Below are 27,644 nucleotides of genomic sequence, written 5' to 3' on the forward strand. Positions count from 1 at the left end.
GTAACTGTCCCTTTACACTATCACCATCAAACCCTCCCACTTTCTCAAGGGCTATTAGAGATGGGTAATAAATGCTGGTCTAGACAATGATGCCTACATCCCACAAATTAATTTTTAAAAAGTGCTCTAATATTGTCCTCCCGTCAGTCTATATTGGATTCAAGCTCAGGTCATATAGATGTGCGTAGGATGTGCACAATGCTGCCTTCCCCCATTTACACAACCTGGAGCTTTTCCCAGAGCACAAGACAGCTGGATACCATACCTTTAAAAAGTGTAGAGGTGATCCAGTGGCTAATAATTGATTGTGATGTCCCTGGGTGCATTTTTGTTAATCTCTGTTAATCATTGATTGGTGTAGATTTTGGATGTTGGAGACCTCGTGGTGATGCCTGGCGTTGTGGACAGTCACGTCCATGTCAATGAACCAGGACGCACTGACTGGGAAGGCTATTGGACAGCAACGAGAGCAGCAGCAGCTGGTGGAATAACAACTATTGTCGACATGCCACTGTAAGAAAGCAGGAAACAAACCTGTCACATAATGTGTCAAACTGAAGCATTAACCCTGTCGAGTGAATGTGTGAGACTGAATTATTAACCCAATAGAGTGAGTGTGTCAGACTAAAGCATTAACCCTGTAGAGTGAGTGTCCGATTGAATCATTATCCCTATAGAGTGAGTGTGTCAGAGTGGAGCATGAACCCTGTAGAGTGAGTGTGTCTTAATATGTCAGATTTCTATATGAATAGGTAAAGTGGAATAGCCATTCCCTTCTTGTGGTAATGATCTGGTGTTCAAACCCCTCCACAACTGGTGTATTCTAATTTAGTTGATTAAATTAAGCTGGAATAAAAGGCAGTCTCCATCATGGTGATCTTGAAACGATCCAGCTGCTGTACAAACCATCAGATTCACTGATGTCCTTCAAGGAAGGAAATCCGCCATCTTTTTGCAGTCTGCCACACGCGTGATCTAGATCCACAGCAAAGTGGTTGCCTCTGTGTTATCTTCGAAAATGACCCAGCCACTGACTCACTCAGTTGTATCAAACTGCTACAAAAATCTGAATAAAAATAAAAACTAGACAGCAGCGGCCTCGGTATTGGATGTGACAAAGGAATTCCCAGCTCAGTCAACCCTGTAAAGTCTTCCTCACTAACATATAGGGGTGTGTGCCAAACTTGGGAGAGCTGTCCCACAGACTAACCGACTCACCTAATATATTCACCTAACATACTCACCTAATCAGACCTTCCAGTCAATGTCCCAGACACCACCATCACCATCCCTGGGTATGTCCTATTCCACCAGCAGCACAGGCCCAGGAGAGGTAGCAGCATAGTGGTATACAATTGGCAAGGGCACAGAATGTATTCTGAGTGAGGGACTTGATTGCTTGGTAGCAATGTTACTGCTCAAGCTGGACAGGTCCTGAAGAAAATATCTACCAGTTTGGGCCTGCAGTAGCAGGTAAAAGAAGCAACAAGAGGGAAAACTGTACTTAAAGGGCCTCATCCTCATTAATCTACCTGACCCAAATACATCTGCCCATTACATTACTAGTAGGTATGACCACCACATAGTCCTTGTGCAGCCAAAGTCCCATCTTCACACTGAGTACATGCTTCATTGAATTGAGTAGCATAGTCCCACTGTGCTAAGTGGGGTAGATTCAAAACAGATCTGGCAACTCAAAACTGGGCATCCAGGAAAGACTGAGACTCATTTTCAGCAGCTGAATTATATTAAACCACAATCCGGAACCTCATGGCCCAGCATATCCCCCATTTGATCATTACCACCAAGCCGGGGGGGAAGATCAACCCTCGTTCAATAAAGAATGTAGGAGGGCATGTCAGGGGTGGCACCATGTAAACTCAAAAATAAGATGCCGACATGATGAAGCTATAACACAGAACTGCATTCCAAAGATCAAAAGCAGCATGCAATCGACAGACCTAAATTATCCTTAACCTACGGACTAGAACAAAGCTGTTCAGTTCTGCCACATCCAGTTGGGAATGCTGGTGGACAATTAGAAAACTAATTGGAGGAGGAGGAGGCTTCTAAAATATCCCCATCCTCCATGATGGGGAGCCCGACATGCTCATGCAAAAAACTTGACCGAAGCATTTGCAACCACCTTCAGCCAGGAGTGACGAGTGGATAATCCAACTAGGCCTCCTCTGGAGATCCCCAACATCGCAGATGCCAGTCTTTAGCCAATTCGATTCACTCCACATGATATCAAGAAATGGTTGAAGGCACTGGATATGGACCCTGACAATATTCAGCAATAGTACTGAAGACTAGTGTTACAGAACTAGTTTACCTCTTGCCAAATTATAACAGTTACAAAACTAGCATTTACGAGACAAAGTGGAAAATTGCCCAGGTATGTCCCGTCCACAAAAAGGACAAATCCAACCCGGCCAATTACCGCCCCATCAGTCTACTCTTGATCATCAGTAAAGAGATGGAAGGGGTCATCAACAGCTCTATCAAACGGCACTTAAAAAGCAACAACCTGTGCATTGACACTCAGTTTGGGTTCTGACAGGGTCACTCAGCTACTGACCTCATTACAGCTTTAGTCCAAACGTGGGCAAAATAGTTGAGCTCAATAAGTGAGGCTAAAGTGACTGCCTTGGACATCAAGGCAACTTTTGACTAATTGTGCCATCAAGGAGCCCTAGCAAAACTGGAGTCAATAGGAATCTGGAGTCAATCATCTCAGCAGGAGTTCTTCAGGGTAGGCCCAACCATCTTCAGTTCTTCATCAATGACCTTCCTCCCATCATAATGTCAGAAATGGAGATATTCACTAATAATTCCATAATGTTTAGTTCCACTCACATTTTCCCAAACACTAGAGCAACCCATGCCCTCATGCAACAAGACCTGGGTAACATTCAGGCTTGGGTTGGCAAGTGAGCAGTAACATTCACACAAGTGTCAGACAATGATCATCTCCAACAAAAGAGAATCAAACTATATACCATTGAATTTCAATGGAATCGCTGAATTCCTACCATCAACATCCTGGGGGTTACCACTGACCAGAAATTTAACAGGATCAATCACAAAAATATTGTCACTACAGGAGCAGATCAAAGGCTAGGAATTCTGTGACAAGTAACTCACCTCCTGTCTCCCCAAAGCCTGTCCACAATTTACAAGGCAAAAGTCACGAGTGTGATGGGATACTCCCCAGTTGCATGGTTGGGTGCAGCTCCAACAACACTCAAGAAACTTGACACCATCTAGGACAAAGCAGCCCACTTGATTGGCAATCATCCACCACCTTAAACAGTCACTCCCCCCACCACTGATGCACAGTACTATATACAAGCTGCATTACAACAACTTGCCAACTGTGCTTCAACAGCACCTTCCAAAGCCTAGACCACTACTACCTAGAAAATGGCCAGCATATGCATGGGAACACCACCACCTGGCGGTTCCCCCTCAAGCCACACACCACCCTGACTTCAAAATATATCACCATTCCTTCACTGTCATTGAGTCAAAATCCAGAACTCCCTCCACTGGTTTGAGTCATACCTGGTACATAGGAAGATGGTTGTGGTTGTGGATGGTCAGTCATCTCAGCTCCAGGACACCTCTAAAGGAGTCCCTCAGGGTAGTGTCCGAGGCCCAACAATCTTCAGCTGCTTCATCAATGACCTTCGCTCCACAAGGTCAGAAGCGGGGATGTTCGCCGATGATTGCACAATGTTCGACACCATTCGCAAATAACATTCGCACAACACAAATGCCAGACAATGACCATCACCAATAAGAGACACTCTAACCACCCCACTGTCAACATCGTTGGGGTTATCATTGACCAGAAACTCAACTGGACTCACCACATAAACAGTGGCTACAAGAACAGGTCAGAGGTTAGGAATACTCCGGTGAGTAACTCACCTCTTGACTCCTCAAAGCCTAGCCACCATCTACAAGGCACAAGTCAGGAGTGTGATGGAATACTCCCCACTTGCCTGGATAGGTGCAGCTCCAATAACACTCAAGAAGCTTGACACCATCCAGGACAAAGCAGCCTGCTTGATTGGCACCACATCTACAAACATCCACTCCTTCCACCACCAACACTCAGTAGCAGCAGTGCGTACCATCTACAAGATGCACTGCAGCAATTCACTAACGATCCTTAGATAACATCTTCCAAACCCACAACCACTTCCATCTAGAAGGACAAGGGCAGTAGATACATTGGAACACCACCACCTGCAAGCTCCCCTCCAAGCCACTCACCATCCTGACTTGGAAATATGTTGTTGTTTCTTCGCAGTCACTGGGTCAAAATCCTGGAATTCCCTCCCTAATGGCATTGTGGGTCAACCCACAGTACATAGACTGCAGCGATTCAAGAAGGCAGCTCACCATCACCTTCTCAAGAGCATCTAAGGATGGGCAATAAATGCTGGCCGACCAACGACACCCATGAATAAAAACACTGCTCAGTGGGTGCATCTACATCACATGCTCTGCACCAGTTCAAGGCAGCGGCTCACCACCACCTTCTCAAGGGAATTAGGGATGGGTAATAAATGTTGTGATGTGGAGATGCCGACGTTGGACTGGGGTAAACACAGTAAGTCTCACAACACCAGGTTAAAGTCCAACACACCACATTTGGTGGCTTGTGCTACCAAATAAACCTGTTGGACTTTAACCTGGTGTTGTGAGACTTCTTACTGCAATAAATGTTGGCCTAGCCAGTGACTCCTACACCCTGTGAATGAGTTACAAAAAACTCCCAAAGCAGTGTGTAGATTTGTGTCTTAACTTTAATAGTGCGCAAGTGTGTTAGATATGTGCTGTTGTCCTCCTATCCTGTTCATGTACATATTTGTCTATGAGGAGTTTGTCATAGAAAAGCACAATTATTAATATATGTATAGGCCAATAAATTAACAGCCTAAAATCAAATCTTTCAAGAATAAATCTCTGTTTTCTTTCAAAGTTCCCTCCAATAGGGTGCACTTCCATTACCATTGTCCCCCTAAAACTATCACACCCCGGCAACGTCCATGGACTTGCTGTACCAGGCGATCCACTATGCACAGTTAAATAAACAGTGCTTACTCTCCCTTCAGTTTATGGAGCTTTAACCAGTTTTGATTCAGATGTTACAATCTAAATGATGTACCAACAGTGCCACATAGTGACACAAAGTAATAAGTCCTGATTACTGCTTCCATCAATAAATACGCAGGCACAGACAGGATAAGAAAGTGCTGTCTGTCTGCATGGTAACAACCTGCAATCTATGGCCTAGCTGTTCATTTAGTTTTCTCAATTTTAAAAAGTCCATATTTTTTCCATCAGTAACCGATGTATATAGTGCCCAGCCCCCTGACTGTCCTATGATCTGTGACTATATTAATAATTAACTGGTCTAAGCAACACCAAGTCCCCTTCTCTCCAGTGACCTGTAACTCTCTGAAAGGATTTATGAAATGTCACCGGTAGGGTCAACATGTACTGCTCATCCCTAATTACCCTGGAGGAGGTGGGTCACCATCTCTTCCTGCCAAACGGCAACCTCCCTAACGGCACTGTAGAAGAACCTTCACCTCATGGGGTGAAGGTTCTTCCACAGTGCCGTTAGGGAGGGTGTTGCACAATTTTGACCCAGTGATGATGATGGAGGTTAGAGAAATTTCAAATAATCAGGGAATTAAGACACTAACAAAACTACTAGCACTAAGTGAAATGACTCCAGATCAGACTTAGACTAACAGGAGCACTGTCTGCATAAAGACACATATAATCACAATAAGAGATTTAAACAAATAAGAGATTTGAACAAGCATTTCTGATTTAAACATGCATTTTGGATTTTTAAAATTTATTTTTAAAGTAATCTGTACACTTTAGCCAAAGGCAGGATGCTCCAGAGCATGATGGGATGAAGACTGAGTGAGACGAACCACATTCTTTGGAACAATGAAACCACAGAATGTGTATGTTTTTATCAGCATAAGTTACGGACAGTATGGGTTCCCAAAGCAAGATTATGAATAAAGCTGCTCAATTTGTGCTGATAAGACAATGCTTCTCAGACATGGGAATAGCAACTGTCTGACTCGACCATTGACGCAATTGAGAGTTGGTGAGGACAGCACCTTTGAACTCTATAGCTATGCATCAGGGGTTGCTAAGCGACAGGGGGAAGCAGCAGCATCCGGATTCTACAGACCAATGAAATCCCATGATGTCAGAGGTTGGAATGTAATTGGCTAAGGTCAACTAAGATCAATTTGATTTGTACTAATGACGACTGGTTCATAACTAATGGGAAGCCAGGAAAAGCAAACATGAAAATGTATAATTGTTCTGTCTGATGTATTGTAACTTAAGAGTGGTATTGGAATGCTCAGCACCTCTTCAGAGAGGTGTTTGACTGCCCAATGCTATCTCCCCCAGCAATCGTCAGTCAAATAAAGATGTGTCTTTAACCAGGATACTGACTTCACGAGTCTTTGTATTAGCTGAAGTTTTGGCAAATAGTCTCTGAAAAAAATCCACAACAATGGATATATGTCTAAGTCAGGATGATGGAGGGGAATTTTCAGGTGATGGCGTTTCTATGTGCCAGCTGCCCATGTCTAGGTGGCAGAGGTTGTGTGTTTGCGAGAGAATAAGAATGTAAGAAATCAGAGCAGGGGTAGACCATGCAGCCCATTGAGCCTGCTCCATTATTCAATACAAAGATGGCCGATCAGGGCATTAAATCCACTTTCCTGCCCACTACCCAGATCCCTTGAATCCCTGAGAGACCAAAATTCTGATTATATCCCAGCCTTCAATATATTCAGTAATGAAACATTCATAACCAGTGGGATGGGACATTGCCAGGAATGGTGAGGGAGGATTCTGGGACATTGGCTGCAAAGAATGATTCAGTGAATGTATCTACATCAGACTGTTGCTTGACAACACTGTGGGGCAGCTCTCTCAGTACTGACACAAGTCCCTAGACGTTATTGAGGAGGATTGCACAGGGTTGACTGGGTGGGTATGCTTCTGTTAAATCCAAATTAAATGCCTGGATTGAATTACAGCAGGTCTGTCCAGTTTTATTCTTACTTTAATTCTTTGCAGCAGTTTGATACAATCTGGTGGCTTGCTGGCCCATGTTGGAAAGCAGTTCAAAGCATTGGATCTGGAGTTACACATTGCCATACCAGGCAAGGACGGCAGTTTTCCTTTCCTCATGAAATTACTGAAGTGGCTGGGATTTTGACAACCAGTAACTCAATAGTCATCATTACTGATACTAGTTTTTTTTACTGCAGATTGCGGAAGGATATATTGGCCTTGGAGGGAGTGCAGAGAAGGTTCACCAGGTTGATACCAGAGATGAGGGGTGTTGATTATGAGGAGAGACTGAGCAGATTGGGTTTGTACTCGTTGGAATTTAGAAGGCTGAGGGGGGATCTTATAGAGACCTATAAGATAACGAAGGGGCTGGATAGGGTGAGGTGGAGAGATTCTTTCCACTTAGAAAGGAAACTAGAACTAGAGGGCACAGCCTCAAAATAAAGGGGGGTCGGTTTAGGACAGAGTTGAGGAGGAACTTCTTCTCTCAGAGAGTGGTGAATCTCTGGAATTCTCTGCCCACTGAAGTGGTGGAGGCTACCTCGTTGAATATGTTTAAATCACGGATAGATGGATTCCTGATCGGTAAGGGAATTAGGGGTTATAGGGATCAGGCGGGTAAGTGGAACTGATCCACTTCAGATCAGCCATGATCTTATTGAATGGCGGGGCAGGCTCGAGGGGCTAGATGGCCTACTCCTGCTCCTATTTCTTATGTTCTTATGTTCTTATTGTGAATTGTTACTTTTATATTGAATCCAAATATAAATTGGTTTATATTTAAACCAATATAAATTAGTTTAAATATAAACCAATTTGGTTTATTGGTGGAATTTTAACTCGTATCTCAAATTACTAGTCTAGATTTCTGGATTACAAGGCCAGCAAAAGTAAAGTTGCCATAGCCCCAGATGACTATAGGCTGCTGTTCCCTTTGAGGGAGAGAGCTGACTGGTGGTGATTTTAACTTGAAGATCACCACACCTCAGGCGATGGGCAAGTGGCCTTCACGAATGTCCTCAGCCAGTACAGGAACTGAACCCATGCCTTCGGTGTCGCTCTGCATCACAAACCAACTATGCAGCCAATGGAGCTAAACTGATATCCAAATCAGTAATGCAACCACTACATCACATTCTTGATGTAAACTGATGTCCCTACCCGTTTACTGAGCTGTGACTGTATTCTGAATAACTGACAGGTGTTTCTGTGTTTTCCCATTGGGCAGGAACAGCATTCCTCCAACGACGACATTAGAAAACCTCCAAACTAAACTGCATGTTGCCAAGAACAAGTGCTTTGTTGATGTTGCATTTTGGGGAGGCGTTGTCCCAGGCAACCAGGTGAATATTCGAAAAATTATCAAACCTTGTCTATGAATAGATCAAATATCTATGGGTCACTCAGGTTCAGAAGGATCAGATGCTAAATGGAATTTGCATGTTTAATTTGTTGCTAATGTGTACGTTGAGAACTCAGTCACTACGAGTGCGTTCTGTAACACTAGTTTTCAGTGAACAGGTTAACTGAACCATTAACAAACTGAATAAATTCCTTCTATTAACTATTCCTGAACAAAACAAGATTCCAATGGTATGCTGTTCAAATAAATACAATTCCCACTTATTAACAAAATAGAATTTAGTCATTCTCTAAATTACAACCAGGTTTTGTGGCTTCCGGAATATTCTGGGCCTTCTCTGTTGATTCTTCTGTCCGGAACAACTTTCTTCTTTGGTACCTTTGCTATCTAGATGATGCTTTCTCTAAGGCATAGATGAAGCTATGAGAGCCAGTGATTCTCTTTCTCTCGATAGTTGACAGCTGAGAGGTGTTGGCTCTGGCATGTGGCAGTTGCTCTCCCCTCTTTGTCCCACTTCCTCCTACATTTATACCCATGATGACATATCAATATTTCCCACAATAGGATTGGTTCTAAGTTGTCAAAACCATTGATTTAAATTTAATAAGTTTTTGGTATCTAACTGCCTGATTCAAATTGATTGGCTAAATTCAAAAGCCGGTTGTCTTGGTTAAAAACTGCTGCTTGGCCTTTCAATACAAATGTTTCAGTTTGGGCTCTTTATGTACTTGCATTTTAAATTTCTAAGTACAGAAAAAGCAGCACCTTTTAACAGGACCATGCAATACTTTTACAATTTTACAAACACCAAATTCTAACTTCCTACCTCCCACTCAACAATTACTCTACCCAACTTCGCAACACCTCCCCCTTAAGAAAAAAATGAACCATTATGAAAAGATGGCTTCTTTTTTTAAAAAACCTTAACTTCATTCTATTACTAGTTTCATTGCTCACTAATCTAGAGTTTAACATTTTATACTAATCCTATTTGTATATAACATTGAACACTACCATTTCTATCTAATAAACATTTTTCTTTTGAACTCACGATAGAGCATCCGCAATATTTTCACAACCCGCAACATGTACAATCTGTAAATTAAACGCTTGTAACATGAGATTCCAATGAAATAATCTGGTGTTTTTGTCCTTGTATCTTACCAGAAATGTCAAAGGATTGTGATCCAAATACACAATCATCTCTGATGCATTGTTTGCAACATAAACATTAAAATGTTGGAAGGCCATTACCAAACTTAAGAACTCTTTTTCAATTGTTAAATATTTTTTCTGGTGGATATTGAGTTTTTTTGAAAAATAACCGATTGTGGTCTTTCAATTCCACTATCATCCTCCTGTAACAACACAGCCCCAACATCTACATTGCTCATGTCAATGGCGACTTTGAAAGGTTTCAAAAAAATTTGGCATGGCCAAAACGGGTGCAGTAGTTAACACTGCTTCTAAATTCTCAAATGCCTCCTAGCATTTTTCTGTCCACCAAGATTTGGTGTGGTTTTTTTTAACAAATCCGTCAATGGTGCCACTATGCTACTAAAGTTTGATACAAATTTTCTGTAGAATCTGCTCAATCCCAAAAATCTGCAGTTCCTTCTTCGAGGATGGTTTTGGAAATTCCTCGATGGCCTTTGTCTTCACGTTTCTCGGTGTCATCCGTCCGTATCCAATGTTGTGTCTAATAACGTCACTTCCGCATTCTCAAATTCTGTTTTTGCCAAGTTAATGACCAGCTTTTCCATAGTCTCTTGAAAAGCTCTGCCAAATGCTCCATGTGATCTTTCCATAAATGGTTAAAGATCACCAAGTCATCTACGTAGACAGCACAATTAGTCAATCCTGCAACAACTCTATTCGTAAGCCTTTGAAAAGTGACTAGTGTGTTTTTCATCGCAAAGGGCATTACTTTAAATTGATGTAGCCCATTTGGGGTTACAAAAGCAGAAACTTCTTTTGCTCTCTCTGACAAAGATACTTGCCAGTAACTCCAAGGTAAGTCCAACTTGTCCTACTCTTTCCACACAATCCTCCAGCTTTGGAATTGGGTCCGAGTCAGATTTAGTCATGGCATTGACCTTCCGATAATCTATGCAGAATCGTCGAGGTTTGGGAACCAACACGATCGGCGAACTCCATTCACTTTGACTCGGCTTTATGATGTCTTCTTGTAGCATCACTTCTACTTCCTTCTGAACCCGCACTGCTTTGAGAGGATTAAGCCGGTAGAGGTGTTGTTTTATCGGAACAGCATTCCCTACGTCAACCTCATGTACTATGGCATTAGTCCTCCCCATTCTATTTCTACATAGGTCCTCATAGCACTGTAACAAGTCTTTCAATTAGTTCCCTGTTCCGAGGACAGATAGCTCACTGCCCTATTCCATTCCTTAAGGATTTCGTCATTATTCAATTTATTCGGAAACCCATCAAAATTCAAATCATCTGTATTTGACTCCTCATTCTGAGTGGCAGTAACTAATATCATTTCTCTGGTTCCCTTTCCCTGTCACAGTACTGTTTCAGCATGTTCACATGACATACTCTATAATTTTTTTTCCCATCTGGCATCTTTATTAGATAATTCACCTGACTTAACTTCTTCTCAATCTGATAGGGACCACTAAACCTTACTTTGAAGGGATCTCCTATCACTGTTAATAGCGCCAATACTTTATCCCCACGGGCAAACTTATGAATTTTAGATTCTTATCTGCTTCTTGCTTCATTCAGTGCTGTGCCACCTTCAAATGTTGTCTAGTCAATTTAGCTACTCTGTTTAATCTTTCTCTCACCTCAGATACATAATCCAGCTGAAAGATCTCTGACTTCGGACCTACCAACTTTTTCATAATTAATTTTAAAGGCCCTCTTACTTTGTGTCCGAATATCAATTCAAATGGAGTAAACTAAGTCGATTCATTTGGAGCATCTTGAACAGCAAATAATATAAATGGGATACCTTTATCCCAATCATTTGGGTAATCCTGGCAATAAGCCCTCAACATGGTCTTTAGGGTCCGATGCCACCTTTCCAATGCTCCCTGGGATTCAAGATGGTACGCACTCAACATAAAGTGTCTTAATGCCTAAACTATCCTTGACCTCCTTAAATAATTTGGCAGTACAATTGGACCCTTGGTCGGACTGAATCTCCCTGGGAAATCCATAGCGGATAAAGAAAGGAAGCTCCTCCGCAATCTTTTTTGCCTTGACATTCCGTAATAGAATTGCCTCTGGAACCCTGGTAGACACATCCATTACGGTTAGCAAATATTGGTTCCTTCTTTTGGTTTTAAGGAGGAGACCTACATAATCAATTATAACCCATGTAAAAGATTCTTCAAATGTGGGTATTGGCATCAAAGGCACTGCCTGTGGCTTTCCTACCATCTGACACATGACAGGTACGGCAAAATTCAACCACATCTTTATGGAACCCAGGCCAATAAAAATGCTTCTGTATCTTAGCCTGAGTCTTCCTCACTCCTAGATGACCTCCTACAGGTAATTTGTGCGCTACCCGCAATACTTCCTGTCTGTATTCTACCAGCAACACAATCTGGTGAACTTCCGCCCATTTCTCATCTGCACTAACATGCCAAGGTCTCCATTTCCACCTTAAGCCTTTATCCTTAAGGTAATAGTTTGGAATACACTCTGATTCCTTTTCCAAACAGGCTTTATGATATGAACCCTTTATCGTCTCATCTTTTTGTTGTAACTCCATTAATCTTTCAGAACTAAACACCTCTGCCTGATCCTTTCTCCCTTTCTGTTTTAATTTATGGCTGTGGGATCTTGTTACCACACAGTCCGGAAAAATTCCAGGGTATTTTTCTTTTAACTCCTCAGTTCCCCGGTTTTCTTTTGGCTTTTCCACTACAATGGGCATCACCTGTGATCCAGCTATATCGTTTCCAAGAATAAACTGTATTCGTGGAATAACCAAGTTTTCCATCACTCCCACTATCACTTCCCCAGTCTTGATTGGACTTTCTAGCCTCGTCTTACACTGGGGAACACTATTCCTCTCTCCATTTATTCCACAGATTACCACTCTCTCGGGCAATATTTCAGAAGGAGTGCAAATATTTTCATCTCTTAATATTAGAGACAGACTAGCTCCCGTATCTCTCAATATTTTCATTTCTTTACCTACTCCCCCCGTTCTACCCGAGTAAATCTTACCCACATAGGTGAAGTCTTTGAAAAGATCAGGCACTATCTTACTATCCAGCTTGTGCCTAGGCTGTGCACTCTGCTTCAGCTCCTCGACTCCTCTCGGGATTTCCTTCACTGCCTTAACTAATCCCATTGGTTGAACCTCTTTTACCACATCCTTTTTCCTAGTGCCTTTCTTAAGCCACCAGCACTGTGACTTTGTGTCCCACACCTCATTACAGTGAAAACACCCGAGGTCTTTCACCTCTTTTCCATCCTCTTGGGTTTCTTTTTTCACATGTGGTCAACTGTTCTCAGTGTGATCTACTTTTTGTTTTTCATTGAAGGATCTCCTTATTTCCCAATTTCTATCCCTCGCGGAATGAAATTGCTGTCGGAAGCTAGATTTCCATTTATGCACTAATGCGTATTCATCTGCCATCTCTGCAGCTCTTCTCACTGTTTTAACTTTCTGTTCCACAACATGAGTTATCACTTCTGAATGTGAGTTTTTGAACTCGTCCAGCAGAATAGCTCGAAGAGCCTCATATGTTTTTTCTATCTTTAATGCTCTCAACCATCTACCGAAGTTTCTCTGTTTAATTCTTTCAAACTCAATACAGTCTGACCTGATTCCTTTCTTACATTTCTGAACCGTTGTCTATACGCTTCTGGTACCAATTCATAGGCACTCAAAATCACCTTTTTTACTTCTTCATATTCTCCTGACACCTCCTCTGACATTGCTGCCAACACCTCAGTAGCCCTACCTACCAACTTGGTCTGAATTAACATTACCCACACATCCTCTGGCTAGTTCATCTGTGTAGCCAATTTCTCAAAGGAAATGAAAAAGGCTTCTGCATCGCTTTCATCAAATTTTGGTAATGTTTGGACATATTTGCATATATCTTTACCAGGCAGACGGTTATGATCATAGAAATCATAGAAACCCTACAGTGCAGAAGGAGGCCATTCGGCCCATCGAGTCTGCACCGACCACAATCCCACCCAGGCCCTACCCCCACATATTTTACCCGCTAATCCCACTAACCTACGCATCTCAGGACTCTAAGGGGCAATTTTTTTAACCTGGCCAATCAACCTAACCCGCACATCTTTGGACTCAAAGATGCATTTGCTAATCATCACATCTATCTTGCACTTTTACTTCTGTCATTTTAAGTCTTTTTGCTTCAAGTTCCAACTTCATCTTGTCCAATTCAAACATTCTTTCCCTCTCCTTTCCCCTTTCTTTTGACTCCAGCCTTTTAAGTTCACTTTCTAACTCCAATTGTCGCATTTGCAATTTAAGTTTTTCTAACTCCACTGCACTTGACTGTTTCTCTGATATATCTAAATGCTTGGCTAACTCCGTTACAATTTCAGCCTTCTTATCATACTTGGTTAAACCCAATTTTAGCCTGTTTGCTAATTCTACAAGTGTCATCTTTTTCTATCTTTCTTGGCAAATTTGGGAAGGATCTTTGGCCCAGAACCTGTTTGGCAAGATTAAAAGCCATTTCCCCAATTTTGATTTAACCGACAACAAGCAACCGAAATTAAACAGATTTTCCAATTCTCACTTAAGGTTGATTTAAAGATCTAGGACTGTTCAAATTCCGGACCAAAGCCCTCAATCTCTTATAAAGCAGAGGTGGACCCCCTCACCCCCTCTCTGAGAACTAACAGCAAAACACCTCGCCCCATAATCTGTAAAAAGTGTTTGTGAAGTGCTGCAACCTGCTCTTCAGCAACTTCTGGTGGTTAAATACAAAATAAATCCCTGACACTCACTCTAAAATCAACATGTAAACATTTATTTATCTAACTAACAGTGAACAGGTTAACTAAACCATTAACAAACCGAATAAATTCCTATTAACTATTCCCGAATAAAACAAGATTCTAATACTGTTCAAAAAAATACAACTCCCACTCATTAACAAAATAGAATTTAGTCACTCTCTAAATTACAATCAGGTTTTCTGTCTTCCGGAATATTCTGGGCCTTCTCTGTTGATTCTTCTATCTGGAACTTTTCTTCTTTAGCACCTTTGCTATCTAGATGGTGCGTTCTCTAAGACATAGATGAAGCTATGAGAGCGAGTGATTCTCTTTCTCTCTAGAGTTGAGAGCTGAAAGCTGTTGGCTCTGGTAGATGGCAGTTGCTCTCCCCACTTTTATACCCATGCTGACATATCAATATTTTCCACAATAGGATTAGTTCTAGGTTGTCAAAACCAACAGATTTAAATTTAATAGTTTTTTGGTATCTAAGTGCCTGATTCAAATTGATTGGCTAAATTTAAAAACCAAGTCTTAATAAAAACTGCTGCTTGGCCTTTCAATACAAATGTTTCATTTGGGCTCTCTATGTACTTGCATTTTAAATTTCTAAGCACAGAAAAAGCAGCACCTGCAATGCTTTTACAATTTTACAAACACCAAAATTTAACTTCCTACCTCCCAATCTATAATTACTCCACCCAACTTCACAACAATGGTGAGAAATTAACTTCCAAGCATCAAGATTGCCAGATCTTCTGCCCCTGGGGAAATCTCTTCCAACAGGACTACAGGTGACAGACACCAGTCTGGAGCTCTCCACACCAAGTGTGCACCATTCCCAATCTACCAGCTGTTCAAAACCGGGTGCATGGATCGGAGTTCCCACATCCCTGATCCGTTTTCCTTTAAGTGAGACCCTGAGTGGCGCTTGAAGATTGTGGTTAGAGGAGAGTGGGACTGGATGGGAGGGGTGGTAGTTTCTGATCCCACAGTTTCAGGACTTTGGCACCCAATTCTGCAGTTGAGGAATTTCCAAAGTCTCTTGTCCAACACCTGACTCCTGTTTTAACCCTGATTTAAATGTGAATGTTCACCATCATGGTGGGAGAATTGTCAGTGCCAGTAATCCAACCTAGCATATTCTGGCCTTTAAGTAACCTGACTGTAACTTAAATAGATGGGCTCAATTTCACTAGCAAAACAAAATGAAGAAATCGGAATGAGTCAAGTGTAAAGTTTAAACTGAGGGTCAAGTCTGGCACCAATCAAGTAACTTTGAACACACTGCTGCAAAAGTTAATCCCTCTGCTTTATTCCAAGTCTGCACTACGCCCCATGATTGCAGCTGGAGTCCCGGGATTCAAATGCTTCCTCATTCACAGTGGAGTGGATGAATTCCCTCATGTTACTGAGACAGATCTGCGGCAAGCCCTGGTTCAACTGCAGGGTACAGGTCGAGTGTTACTGGTAAATACGCAACCTCTCTATCTCACTTTATCTCCATCTCTCCCTTTCTATCTGTCATAATAGTTAAATATACACACACTGCTACCCTATCTCAACTCAAAACAATACAGGTCAAGGTTCATGTAATCTGTTTTTGATTAAACTGGTTGATTGGTAACTCATTGCAACCATGCACATGGAACAGAGACAGTTCAGAAATAGCCAAATCTGGTACTAAAGCATTAGGTTGACATAGGGTGAGCTTTCCAGACAGATAGGTGCAAGACTAAAATGGAGAAGCTAATATACAGGAAACCTCCGAATAGACAGATCCAGAGTTGAAGTATAGTCCAATATATATGAGATTCTCTGGATAGACAGATCCAAAATGAAATATAGCCCTACAAATAGAAACCATTTGGATCTTCAGACCCAGTGCTGAGGTTCTATCCTACATATAGTGAGCCAGCCCTCTGGATAAGCTGATCCAGTGTGAAGTTCAGTCTGACGTACAGTGAGCCCTCTGGATAGACAGACTTAATGCAGAAGCACAAAGCCAAGAATCAGAATTCCTACAGTGTTTGCCACCGTGCTGCCCCAAAAAGAATGTGAACCCTTCCGTGAATTCAGAGGTTTGCATTCTCATTACTGCTAGTTGAACACCGTATCCGGGATTTGCTGCCCATCAGGTTTGTTCAAGATCACAGACATCAGGCACACACGTGCAAAATGTTGCCAGCTGCTCCATTCTGAATCACACTGCTGTAAGCTCCCACCTTATACCCTGAGCCTGAGTTGTGTATAGTACCAGGAAATGGTCTGAGCTTGGATCAAACAGCACTCTTACCTCTGGATCAGAAGCTTGTAGGCTGGAACTTCAGGTGGACCATATAATCCAGGCTGGCATTCCAGTGTAGTACTCAGTCCTTTGGTTGAGTTATTAAAGCTGGCTTTATCTGTCTATTTCAATGCATGCCTTGGTCAATCTCTCATCCAAGAGCTGATTAAATAGTCACCCATTTCAGTACTGCGTTTGGGATTTTAAAATGTTTAAACTGACTGCTGGATTTCCAATACAACAGGACAATGTACTTCAAAGGTGATTATTCTTAAGAAACACACAGTGTACAACACAGTGGGAAACTCCCTTCACACACAAACACACTTTGTTCTTTATTTCCCCAGATTGTAGGAAATAGGCATCATGTTATTCAATGTAAAATAAGATTCAGCTCCTAACCTGAGCATTCTAGAAAGGACGTGCTCGAAACCAATCTTACTACAATCTCTCACAAATTCCATCAGTGCTGTATCTGATCTGGGGGTGTTTGATGGAACAGTAAGAAAACAATTCATCTAACCCAATTAACCCATGTTGTACTGGACCTGGGAGGGTTGATTGAACAATGTAAAGAGAGATTTACTCTGCAGTTTGTGTGAAAATACACAAGATTGGGGAAAACAAAGTGGAATGTTGTCCATGTGGTGACATTGCACTTCATGCATGAAACAGCTAACAGAATATGTATTGCTTTTTCAGTTCCATGCAGAGAGAGAACTGGAGCATGTGAACCCTTTACTAAACAGTAAGTATAAGAAACAAAAGAGTGATGAAAAATAGTTATGCAAGATCCAAGGTATCAAATATACCTTGTAAATTTAATATCATGGATATCCATTTGGATTCCAATTGTTGGCCTGTTTTGAACATGTATTATTTTAAGAGGGATATTTCCACACAATTACTTGCTGGAAAAACATCTGTAAATGTCAGCTTGGCACTGTGGTAACAATGCTCAACTTGCTGCATATTCAGAAGTCCCATTTTCTGATCCGATATTGGTCAAGGTGGTGAAGGCGAAGTTGCATGGGATTAGAGGTGAGCTGGCAAGGTGGATATAGAAGACAATGGGTAGCAGTGGAAGAGTGCGTTTCTGAATGGAGGGCTGTGACTAGTGGCGTTCCTCAGGGATCAGTGCTGGGACCTTTGCTGTTTGTAATACGTGGGGTTTGATTAGTAAGTTTGTGGATGACACAAAGGTTGGTGGATTTGCGGATAGCGATGTGGACCATCAGAGGATACAGCAGGATATAGATCAGTTGGAGGCTTGGGCAGAGAGATGGCAGATGGAGTTTAATCCGGACAAATGTGAGGCAATGCATTTTGGAAGGTGTAATGCAGATAGGAAATATACAGTAAATGGCAGAACCCTTAAGAGTATTGATAGGCAGAGGGATCTGGGTGTACAAGTACATAGGTCACTGAAAATGGCAACGCAGGTGGAGAAGGTAGTCAAGAAGGCATACGGCATGCTTGCCTTCATCGGCCGGAGCATTCAGTTTAAAAATTGGCAAGTCATGTGCAACCTACACCGACATGGGCCATGTGCAACTTTTACAGTCACCAACCATGATCAAGAGCCTTTACTGTCACAGACAAAGGCCCTTTGAAAGAATGGTTATGACAGGAACTTTTGGAAAGCCAAAGTTAAAAAACTTCAAAAATACTTATCTTATTTTGACAATCATCCAGTTGTGGCTAGCTGCATGCATCCCACTGACATTCCCATTGATCAGCCAATCAATTTTAAATTAAGCATTTCATTATGACAAATTACTTAGCTGATAAGTGTTAATTCTTGATTTTAGCCTTTTATAAACACATTGTGCTATTAGATATCCGATACCAGTTTCTGCTTCAGTCCATCATTGCAACTTCAAAGTTCTTGCGCCTCTCGTCCGTTTCCACCTCTCTCCATTTCTTTTGTTTTTCTCTGTCATATTCCCCGAGCTGTTTCTATCTCCCTCTTTGCTCTTAGTCCTTTTCTCTCACCATTTCACTGCCTCTAGCCCACTATATCAATGCTCCTCTTTCCGTGCCTCTGCCTCTCCACCCCCCCCCCCCACCCCCGTTGTTTTCTCTCTCTCTGTGCCTCTTCTGCTCTTGCTCCATGATTCTGCCCCTCTCTCCCCATTCTCTGCGTCTGTTTCTCTATTTCTCCATCTCTCTTATTTTGTGTCACGTGACTGTCCCCTGGTTCCTCAGATCCCTGCGATTACACAACATTTCTGGTGACCCGACCCGATGAGATGGAGCTGGAAGCTATTCGAACAGTTATTAGACTCTGTCTCCAGTACAGGTAAAGAATAATTCAACTGCAGAGAAAGCCCAGGCTGCACTGAAAGGTAATCCTCTCAGATACTCAGGAACAGACACAAACCATTAAAATTCACGTATAGGATTCTCCTGAGACAGCAGTGTTTTCTGACCAATAGATTCTCTGGAGGTTGCATCAACAGCAAATGAATGAATAAGACAACTGGAGTGGGGAAAGTATTAAGGTAACTGGAAAAGGGGCAGTGGATATAAAACAAGCGGAAAGGGGGCACTGGACAAAAATGGAAATTAATTTGGGCAGTGAGCAAAAAGGGAGCTTTGGGAGATATAAAACAACTGGAGAGGGTATTCCAAGTAATACTCTTTCGTATCAAGGAGATTTCAGATTAAAATAAACCAACTTCATTTCTACCCAATTTTGTGCTGGGATCACAACTGGTTGAGCTAATTACACTTCCCATTCATTTTGACTATTAGTGAAAAATCTACATCAAACTGCAGCTGTATCAATCCAAGCAAAGGCCCAAGGATGCTCTCTGTACTTCCCGCCCGTTAAAGTCCCCCAAACAGCAGCAAAATCATCCTTCATACACAAAGGTGAGGGATCACAATACCATTCCTTTAACTCATTGCCATATCTGCAGTATTTACCAGGTTTAAGCAAGAGATAGGCCTGACTGCATCATCCCTGGACTGTGTTTAAATCCTGGTGCTAAGCAGTTTGTTAAACCACAGGCAGCATCACCCAATTCCATGTGAAAGAGTGAGGCATCCTCCACTCTGTTCTGATGCACATCAGCACCCAGAACCCTCTGAACAGTCAGTGTCTGTTTATAAGTTTCCAAAAGGACACAAAGGGCACGTACCTTTCTGAGCTGATTTGGTTCATCAATGGATGGATAGTTCAGTAGTAGCAATCCAGTCGCATTCACTTTCTTTTCTTCTCTGTCTCAGAGTTCACTGTCATATTGTCCACCTTTCCACTGCGGAAGCTCTACCCATTATAAAGGAAGCCCGTAAAGCAGGAGCTATGCTGACAGTTGAGACCACTCACCATTACCTTTGTCTGGCTGCCGAAGATATACCAAACGGTGCCACACACTACAAGTGCTGCCCTCCGATTAGGACAAGAAACAATCAGGTTTGGATTCAACATTTTATCAATAAGTCCATTTTTAAATTGATTTCAGAATGAAGATCGGATGTCATTCAAACCACAATATCTTCGAGGGGCTCTTATTTTGCTAAATTCCCTCAGCCCAAAATGGACCCTGGTAGTCAGCTTCTCTTTTCAACCTGAATGTCTTCCAAAGCTCCAAATGTATCAATTGTGATTTGATGAATTGCATTAGCATCTATTAAACATGGTGTCTGCTAAAGTCACCTTGACTTTTCTGCACATCTCTTCCAACAACTCTCATAATTACAACCCTTTTCTGTGTTTTATCTGTAGCTCCTCGGAACTCTCCTCCTGTAAGTTCCAAATACCACGTGTTAAGTTCCAAATATCACCATTAAAATCCAGTCTCACTGTACTATCTCTTATTCTAACCCACGTGCAAACTATAGATGTGCTTACCTTGCTCAGCCTCCGGATCCCATCAAGTGCAACATTCTGACTGGATGAAGGGAGATCACGTGTTTAGTTCTTGCTTGTGTTCTGGTGGTCTGGTTCCTGAGGGTAGGCAGGGTTGGATCTCTTTTATAGTGAAAGTTGCCATTAGCTTGGGCAGTATCCTGGTGGTCCACAAATTGATACAACGATGTGCATGCCGAAATTCAGCAATGATGGTTCCCTCGGACTATGAGATTATTGTAGGGATTGGGTGGATGAATTGTTTTAGTTCAGGCATCCTATCTGTTGCTAGAAATCACCACAACACCCAGTCCCAAGGAGGATATGTCATCCCTTATGCAGTTCTGAGCAATAACTGATTCTCACCAATAAGGAGCTGCTGCTGATTTCCACCAGTTGGGAGCGATAGCACCAAAAGGGCGAGGGGGCGGGGAGTTTCCCAGCACTGTGCTGGCCCAGAGTTGCTGAAATCAGGTCCTGTTCAGCTAGGCTCTTCTCCATCTCAGACACTGATTGAACTGATTATCTTTTAGCCTCAAGACCAGTCCAGATCCTATTTTTTTATTCTTGAATATGGTCCTTGATTTGATTTATTATTGCCACGATTTGGTATACAGTGAAAAGTATCGTAGGGATTGGGTGGATGAATTTCTTGCACGCGATACAGACAAAACATACCGTTCATAGAGTACATGGGGGAAGGAGAGGGTGCAAAATATAGTGTTACAGTCATAGCTAGAGTACAGAGAAAGATCAACATAATATAAGGTAGGTCCATTCAAAAGTCTGATGGCAGCAAGGAAGAAGCTGTTCTTGAGTCGATTGGTACGTGATCTCAGACTTTTGCACTCTTTTCCCGACGGAAGGTGGTGGAAGGGAGAATGTCCGGGGTGCGTGGGGTCTTTGATTACGCTGGCTGCTTTTCCGAGGCAGTGCGAGGCTGGGTTACTTGATGGACTGGGCTACGTCCACAACCCTTTAGTTTCTTGCAGTCTTGGTCAAAGCAGGAGCCATGCCAAGCTGAGATACATCCAGAAAGGGTGCTTTCTATGGTGCATCTGTAAAGGTTGGTGAGAGTCGTAGCTGACATGCCAAATTTCCTTAGCCTCCTGAGAAAGTAGAGGCATTGGTGGGCTTTCTTAACTATAGCATCAGCGTGGAGGGACCAGGACAGGTTGTTGGTGATCTGGACATCTAGAAACTTGAAGCTCTCAACCATTTCCACTTCATCCCTGATGTAGACAGGGGTATGTCCTCCACTACGCTTCCTGAAGTCAATGACTATCTCCTTCCTTTTACTGACATTGGAGGGAAAGATTATTGTTGTCACACCATTTCACCAGATTATCTCATTCCTGTATTCCATGTCATCATCGTTTGAGATCCGACCCACTACGGTGGTGTTGTCAGCAAACCTAAAAATTGAGTTGGTGCGGAACTTGGCCACACAGTCACAAGTGTCTAAGGAATATAGTAAGGGGATGAGGACACAGCCTTGCAGGGCACCTGTGATGAGGATAATCGTGAAGGTGTCGTGGTTCCACAACTCCCACAATGGAAGTAAATCCCCTCTCAGATGCTGAGAGGCATTTTCACCTGGCTGGAGAGTCTTGAGCTAGGGACACAGTCTCAGGATAAGGGGTTGGCTATTTCAAGCTGAGATGAGGAGAAATTTCTTCACTCAAAGGTTTATGAATCGCTTGAATTCTCTACCATAGAGCGGGGTGGATGCTCAGTCAAGTACCAACTGAAATAGATAAATTTTTTGGCACAAAGGGAATCCAATGGAATGTAAAATTGAGATACAAGATCAGCGTATACAAAAATGGGACATGCTCAAAGGGCTGTATGGCCTACATTTGCTCCCATTTCTTATATTCCAAAAATCCGCAGGTTTAAAAACCAAGTTTGCTTTCAGATGATGATTAATGTAACTGGAACCAAAAAAGTCAAATGGTGAAACTGATAAAAGGGCTTCTTGAAGAACAAGATTCATCATCACCAAGTATGCTCTGCCAAAAAGCAGGTCTTTGGCTCATAGCAGTCTTTCTATATCTATCTTATGTTAGTCTTTTCATTTGCCAATAACCTCCTCCAATTTTCAAGCCATCCAACGTTGATATTCTCTTCCTTTTTCTTTGAAATCTTTCCTCCACAACATATTTTACAAGTCCGTTTCCCTTTAGAAAGTGTCCAATCCAGTTCTCTGCCTTGTCCAAATTATGTTCCAACATATTCCTTGGTCTGTTCACTTTCATCATTTGTTTCTTTTTCTGCCCAGCTGATCTTTCTCATTCTCCTCCAAACCCACATTTCAAAGCTATTTAGTAGGTTGATCGTCCCCTTCCATAAAGTCCAACTCTCATTTTTATACAAAACAATTCCAAATCAAGATGTTTCACAAGTCATTTTTAAGTTGTTTGTTCAGCTTTTCAGTTAGTAGCCATCTCTTTTTACCAAATATAGCCTTCCCATTGCTATTCCTGTTATTTCTTTGTTGCATCTTCTATCTGTGGCTATTATGCTTCCAAAATGCTTGAATTCTTGCACCTCTTCTAATTCCTCTATGAATATTTGTAAGTGATTTTGAGATATGCATCACTTTGATTTTGTCAATGTTCACTTTCATTCCAAAGGGCAAGTCTGCTGTTACTAGGTTACTGAACAGAAAATAGTCCAACAGATCACTGTCCAAAATACCAACTTGTCATTGTTCGTACCTTGCTTACCGAAAGTGATCACACTCCAAAAATTATTTGCATGAACCATCTTGAGATACGTTGATGCAATAAGACACCAGATAAAGTTATGTTATGCATGCCCTATAATTTTTAATCTACACCGGCCTACAAACTGATTGTGGTGTTTGTTAGTTACTGTCTGTCTCCATGCAGGAACAACTATGGACTGCATTGAAAGCTGGAATGATAGACATGGTGATCTCTGATCATTCACCATGCACTGCGGACCTCAAACTGCTACAAGCTGGAGACTTCCTTAAAGCATGGGGAGGGATTTCTTCTCTGCAGTTTGGTGAGTCAGCTTGTGTCAGCCAAATTCAAACAGGTAACACATGCACTGTTGACATATGGATGGCCTACTGTCAATAGATCGACAGAATAACTGTTTCAGTTGTTAACACTATTGCCTCTGTGGCAGAAGGTTGAGAGTTCAAATTCCACTCTGGGGATTTGAGCTCATAATCTAGCTGCACGCTTCAAAGCAGAAGAATGGTTAGGTGTTGTATTTTGTCTTTGCCTAATCAAGTTGTTGCATCAGATCCCATGGCACTATTCAATGAAAGGTTGGTAGGTCTGCCTAATGTCCTGTCTGACATGCATCCCTGAACCAACACCACTAAAGCAAATTAACTGATCCTTTATCTTACTGATGTGTGAAATCTTGTCCTATATGTACCCATCATTGACAATATAACACTAACTATATTTTGTAAGTAAAGAAGGTTGTAAAGAACTATGGCACATTCTGGGCATGTGAAATGTCCTTTATCAGTGCAAGTTCTCCCTAATATACGCACCATGTGTACAGTTAACTCAAATTATTAAAAAAGACTGCACTGTTAGTATGTAGACTATTTACTGTCAACATAAACAAGTGCTGTGTACACATTGTCATAGGCATGTAGTCAAAGACCATGTACTATTTGCACAGAGCCTATGATCATACACCTTATTTGTCACCTCAGTCTTAAAGCTAAACTAATGTAGAACCCACTTAAGTGGTACTAAATAGTGTAGTAGGGTAGTTTATCCTTCATTTTCATTCAGGAGCTATTTACCACCGTCAACCATTGATAGTGGTAAGTCATTAGTCATCCCCAGGGTACAGAGCAGAAACTGCATTGACAGTTAGGACCTGAAGAGCAGGCATTGTCTATGTATAAGTATTGTGGTGGCCAATGCCTGTCATCAGCTCACTGTCTCGACAATGTCATTCTTTTAAAAGGTCTTCCTCTGTTCTGGACCTCTGCGCGACAGCGAGGATTCACTCTGCAGGACACAGTGAACCTGATGTGTAAAAACACAGCCAAGCTGTGTGGGATTGAGAACAGGAAAGGCTCTCTGGCTCCTGGTAAGGATGCTGATCTTGTGATATGGGATCCTGACAGAGAGTTTGAGGTAGGTTCCTAACATCATCACCTTCATCATGAGGATGTTTCTGTGTCTGACTATAATCTCAGTAACTGAATATTGTTGTTTGCAGGTGAGAGAGACCTTAATTCAACACAAAAACAAAGTAAGTGTCCTGATCACAATCTTTAAGCTTATCTTCTTTGAATTCCTATGGCTGAAGGCCACAATGGCTTTAGACTTGTATAATTCTCTATCAGTGCTGTGTACAGAGTTAGAACTTCGGCCCTCCCTCTACCTCCTCTTCACATGGAGAAGTGCTCCCATTCTTTGAGTAAAGCTATCAATCACTGCTCCGAGAACTGGTAGAATTGGTGCAGTGAGATAGAGCATTGAACAGATGGCCAGACTAAAACTTCGCAGATGAGGCTGCAAAGTCAAAGCAGATTGTCCCAGGACTGACACTGGCTGTGGTGTTGAATGTGAGTCAGTGTCAGGACTAGCCCTAGTTGGGCTGTTGAGTGTAAAGCAGGCACAGGACTGGCCTTAGTTGGGCATTAAGTGTAAAGCAGTCACAAGATTGGCACCAGTTGGGCTATTGAAGGTGAGACAGAGGCTTTGGAGGTATAAAAGATTCAGAAAAATCAAAGGATATCTTCAAACTGCCAGACACAGGCTGCTGATCCTAAGTAACAACAGGCGCATTACATATTCCTGCAACAACACCAACTATGCAGTGTTGCTAAGCAGATGCTCAGCCTTTTCCCCCCATCGCCAACAGAATAAAATCAACACCCAGGCTGCTCATTCCTGTTCACCATCAGCAAAGCACTGAGCAAGATTAGGATTAGTTTCTGTACCTAGGACACTGACTCACGGATAGATCACTTTCTGTACCAAGGACACTCACTCGTGGATAGATTAGGATCACTTTCTGTACTAAAGACACTTACTCATGGATAGATTAGGATCACTTTCTGTACCTAGGACACACATTGATATTTGACAGAAAATAGATTAAATACAAAAATAAAACACATCAAACCCCACCCTCCCAGCTCAACTGAAACATACGAATAAGCATGGGACTGGTTTGTGCAGAAAGTTAAATGCTTGCCCTTTCACCAGATTTCCTGGTTCAAATGCAGCCCTAACAAGGATCTTAATCCCCTCTGTTGGTTGCGAGGGTTGCACACGACTAGTCAAAGTTGGGTTTCCAGTGGTGCAAAACTAATCTTCATTTTGCGCTGTTATTCAGGGGATGCTTAAAAGCTTGAAGTTAAGCCACTTCATGGTGACAGAGTAAACTCTTTACTCAGTCTCCAACCATGGCTGTATATATATATATATATATATATATATATGATAGGAGCAGGAGTAGGCCATGCAGCCATTCAAGCCTGTTTGCTATTAAAGAAGATCATAACTGGTCGTCCAGCAACTTTACTTTCTCATCCTATCCCCATATTCGTCAATTCCCTTAGAGTTCAAAAGTCTCAAACTTGAGTCTTGAATCTACTCAATAACTGGGCATTCACAGTCCACTGCGGCTGAGGATTCCAAAGATGTACAACCTTTGCTCTTCCTTTCAGTCCTAAATGACTGGCACCTTATTCTGAGATTGGCATACCTCGTTCTAAACCCTCTAACCATTAAAATAGCCACTTAACCTCTAAAGGTCAAGCCCTCTGAAGAATTTTATATGATCCAATTCCTCGCTCTAGTACTAATGCTGTCCCTGCATGCCCAATATTGGAAAGTGTTTCATTTACAAGCACAGAAGTCCCTCATCTAGAGAAAATTACCCAAAAATGTCTATTTGAAAACAAATTACACTAAACCTGTTTCCTTTCCAGTTGACCCCGTATCTTGGATGTAGACTTCAAGGAGAGGTTTTTGCTACTATTGTCCGGGGCAAAATAGTTTATCTACAAGGAGAATTTTCTGACAAACCGCTGGGAGAACATGTCCTAGTCGACGTTACTCAAGTATGAACTAAACCAAGATTCACTTTTATGCTCTTTCCCCAGTAATCCATTAATCAGAAACAACCTATGTAAATTTTAGTACACTGCATCTAGAAAATACAAACCAGTTGCTGCTGAGTGGACCAATGTTTAACATGATTTGCACGACATTTCTTTATGTTATTTTAACATGATGCCAGAAATGGATTGACTACTCAACTGAAATGTAAGAGTTTATATTCACAAACATATGAAAAAATGGGTAAGAAAGGTCCTCAGAGTCCAGCCCGCTTGTCCTACACAACTGTGATGTCTTGTATACTTCTAACTCTACCTGGAAGCTACATAATTTCCGGTGAGACTCAAGAAAGTTATTTTAAAAAACCAATCCAATAATGGGGAAGGGAAGAGGTCAAATACATCTGGAAAATTCCTCTTTGACCATTAAGCAATTGAAAGTAGTCCAGGAGACCATTCCAGCCTCAATTAATGTACAAGGTAATCTCCACCACAGCCAGGAACAGGTCCAGAACTCACTTGAAGCAAGTCAGTAGATCATCATTCATCACGAGTAAAAGTTTGCCGCAATGGTCCACTATTTTCTGGGAAAAGATTAATGGCTTATCATCCAACATTAATATATGCAACAGGAATTCCTCATCTACAGATTTCACATCAAAGTTCATGCAGAAAAGGTCTTGGACACTGAGTGATAACTGTCAGCGTGTAGCAGCTCAGAGGTTGTCTGATGGACCACAGCAGAGAAAATACACCCCGTGCCTGTGTCATGATAAAGTACCTACCACAAGCAGTAGTTAATGTGCCATACAAATCAATAACCTAATTACTCCTTTTGTTTAATGGGTGCAGTCTCAGTCTGAACATAATTGAGGTGCTGCAGCACAGAACAGGCTGATTGCAAATTGACATCAGACTTTACACCATGTTGATTGACCTTTGAATAGAAAAGAAT

At 41.9% G+C, this 27,644-nt stretch overlaps 1 protein-coding gene across 1 annotated transcript in view; it reads left to right on the top strand.

Annotated features, from left to right (window-relative positions):
• LOC144484396 (allantoinase, mitochondrial) overlaps positions 1 to 27,644 on the top strand; it is a 31,310-nt gene extending 3,666 nt beyond the window's left edge. The window contains exons 2-11 of the mRNA XM_078202920.1: positions 362 to 513; positions 8,366 to 8,480; positions 15,794 to 15,940; positions 17,460 to 17,505; positions 18,966 to 19,059; positions 19,992 to 20,178; positions 23,508 to 23,646; positions 24,580 to 24,752; positions 24,838 to 24,870; positions 26,561 to 27,644. Of these exons, the coding sequence (XP_078059046.1) occupies positions 362 to 513; positions 8,366 to 8,480; positions 15,794 to 15,940; positions 17,460 to 17,505; positions 18,966 to 19,059; positions 19,992 to 20,178; positions 23,508 to 23,646; positions 24,580 to 24,752; positions 24,838 to 24,870; positions 26,561 to 26,698 (1,224 nt within the window). The 3' untranslated portion in view covers positions 26,699 to 27,644. The remainder of the gene's footprint in view (positions 1 to 361; positions 514 to 8,365; positions 8,481 to 15,793; positions 15,941 to 17,459; positions 17,506 to 18,965; positions 19,060 to 19,991; positions 20,179 to 23,507; positions 23,647 to 24,579; positions 24,753 to 24,837; positions 24,871 to 26,560) is intronic.

This window comes from Mustelus asterias, chromosome 3 (genome assembly GCF_964213995.1).
Source record: "Mustelus asterias chromosome 3, sMusAst1.hap1.1, whole genome shotgun sequence".
In the NCBI taxonomy this organism is placed as follows: Eukaryota; Metazoa; Chordata; class Chondrichthyes; order Carcharhiniformes; family Triakidae; genus Mustelus; species Mustelus asterias.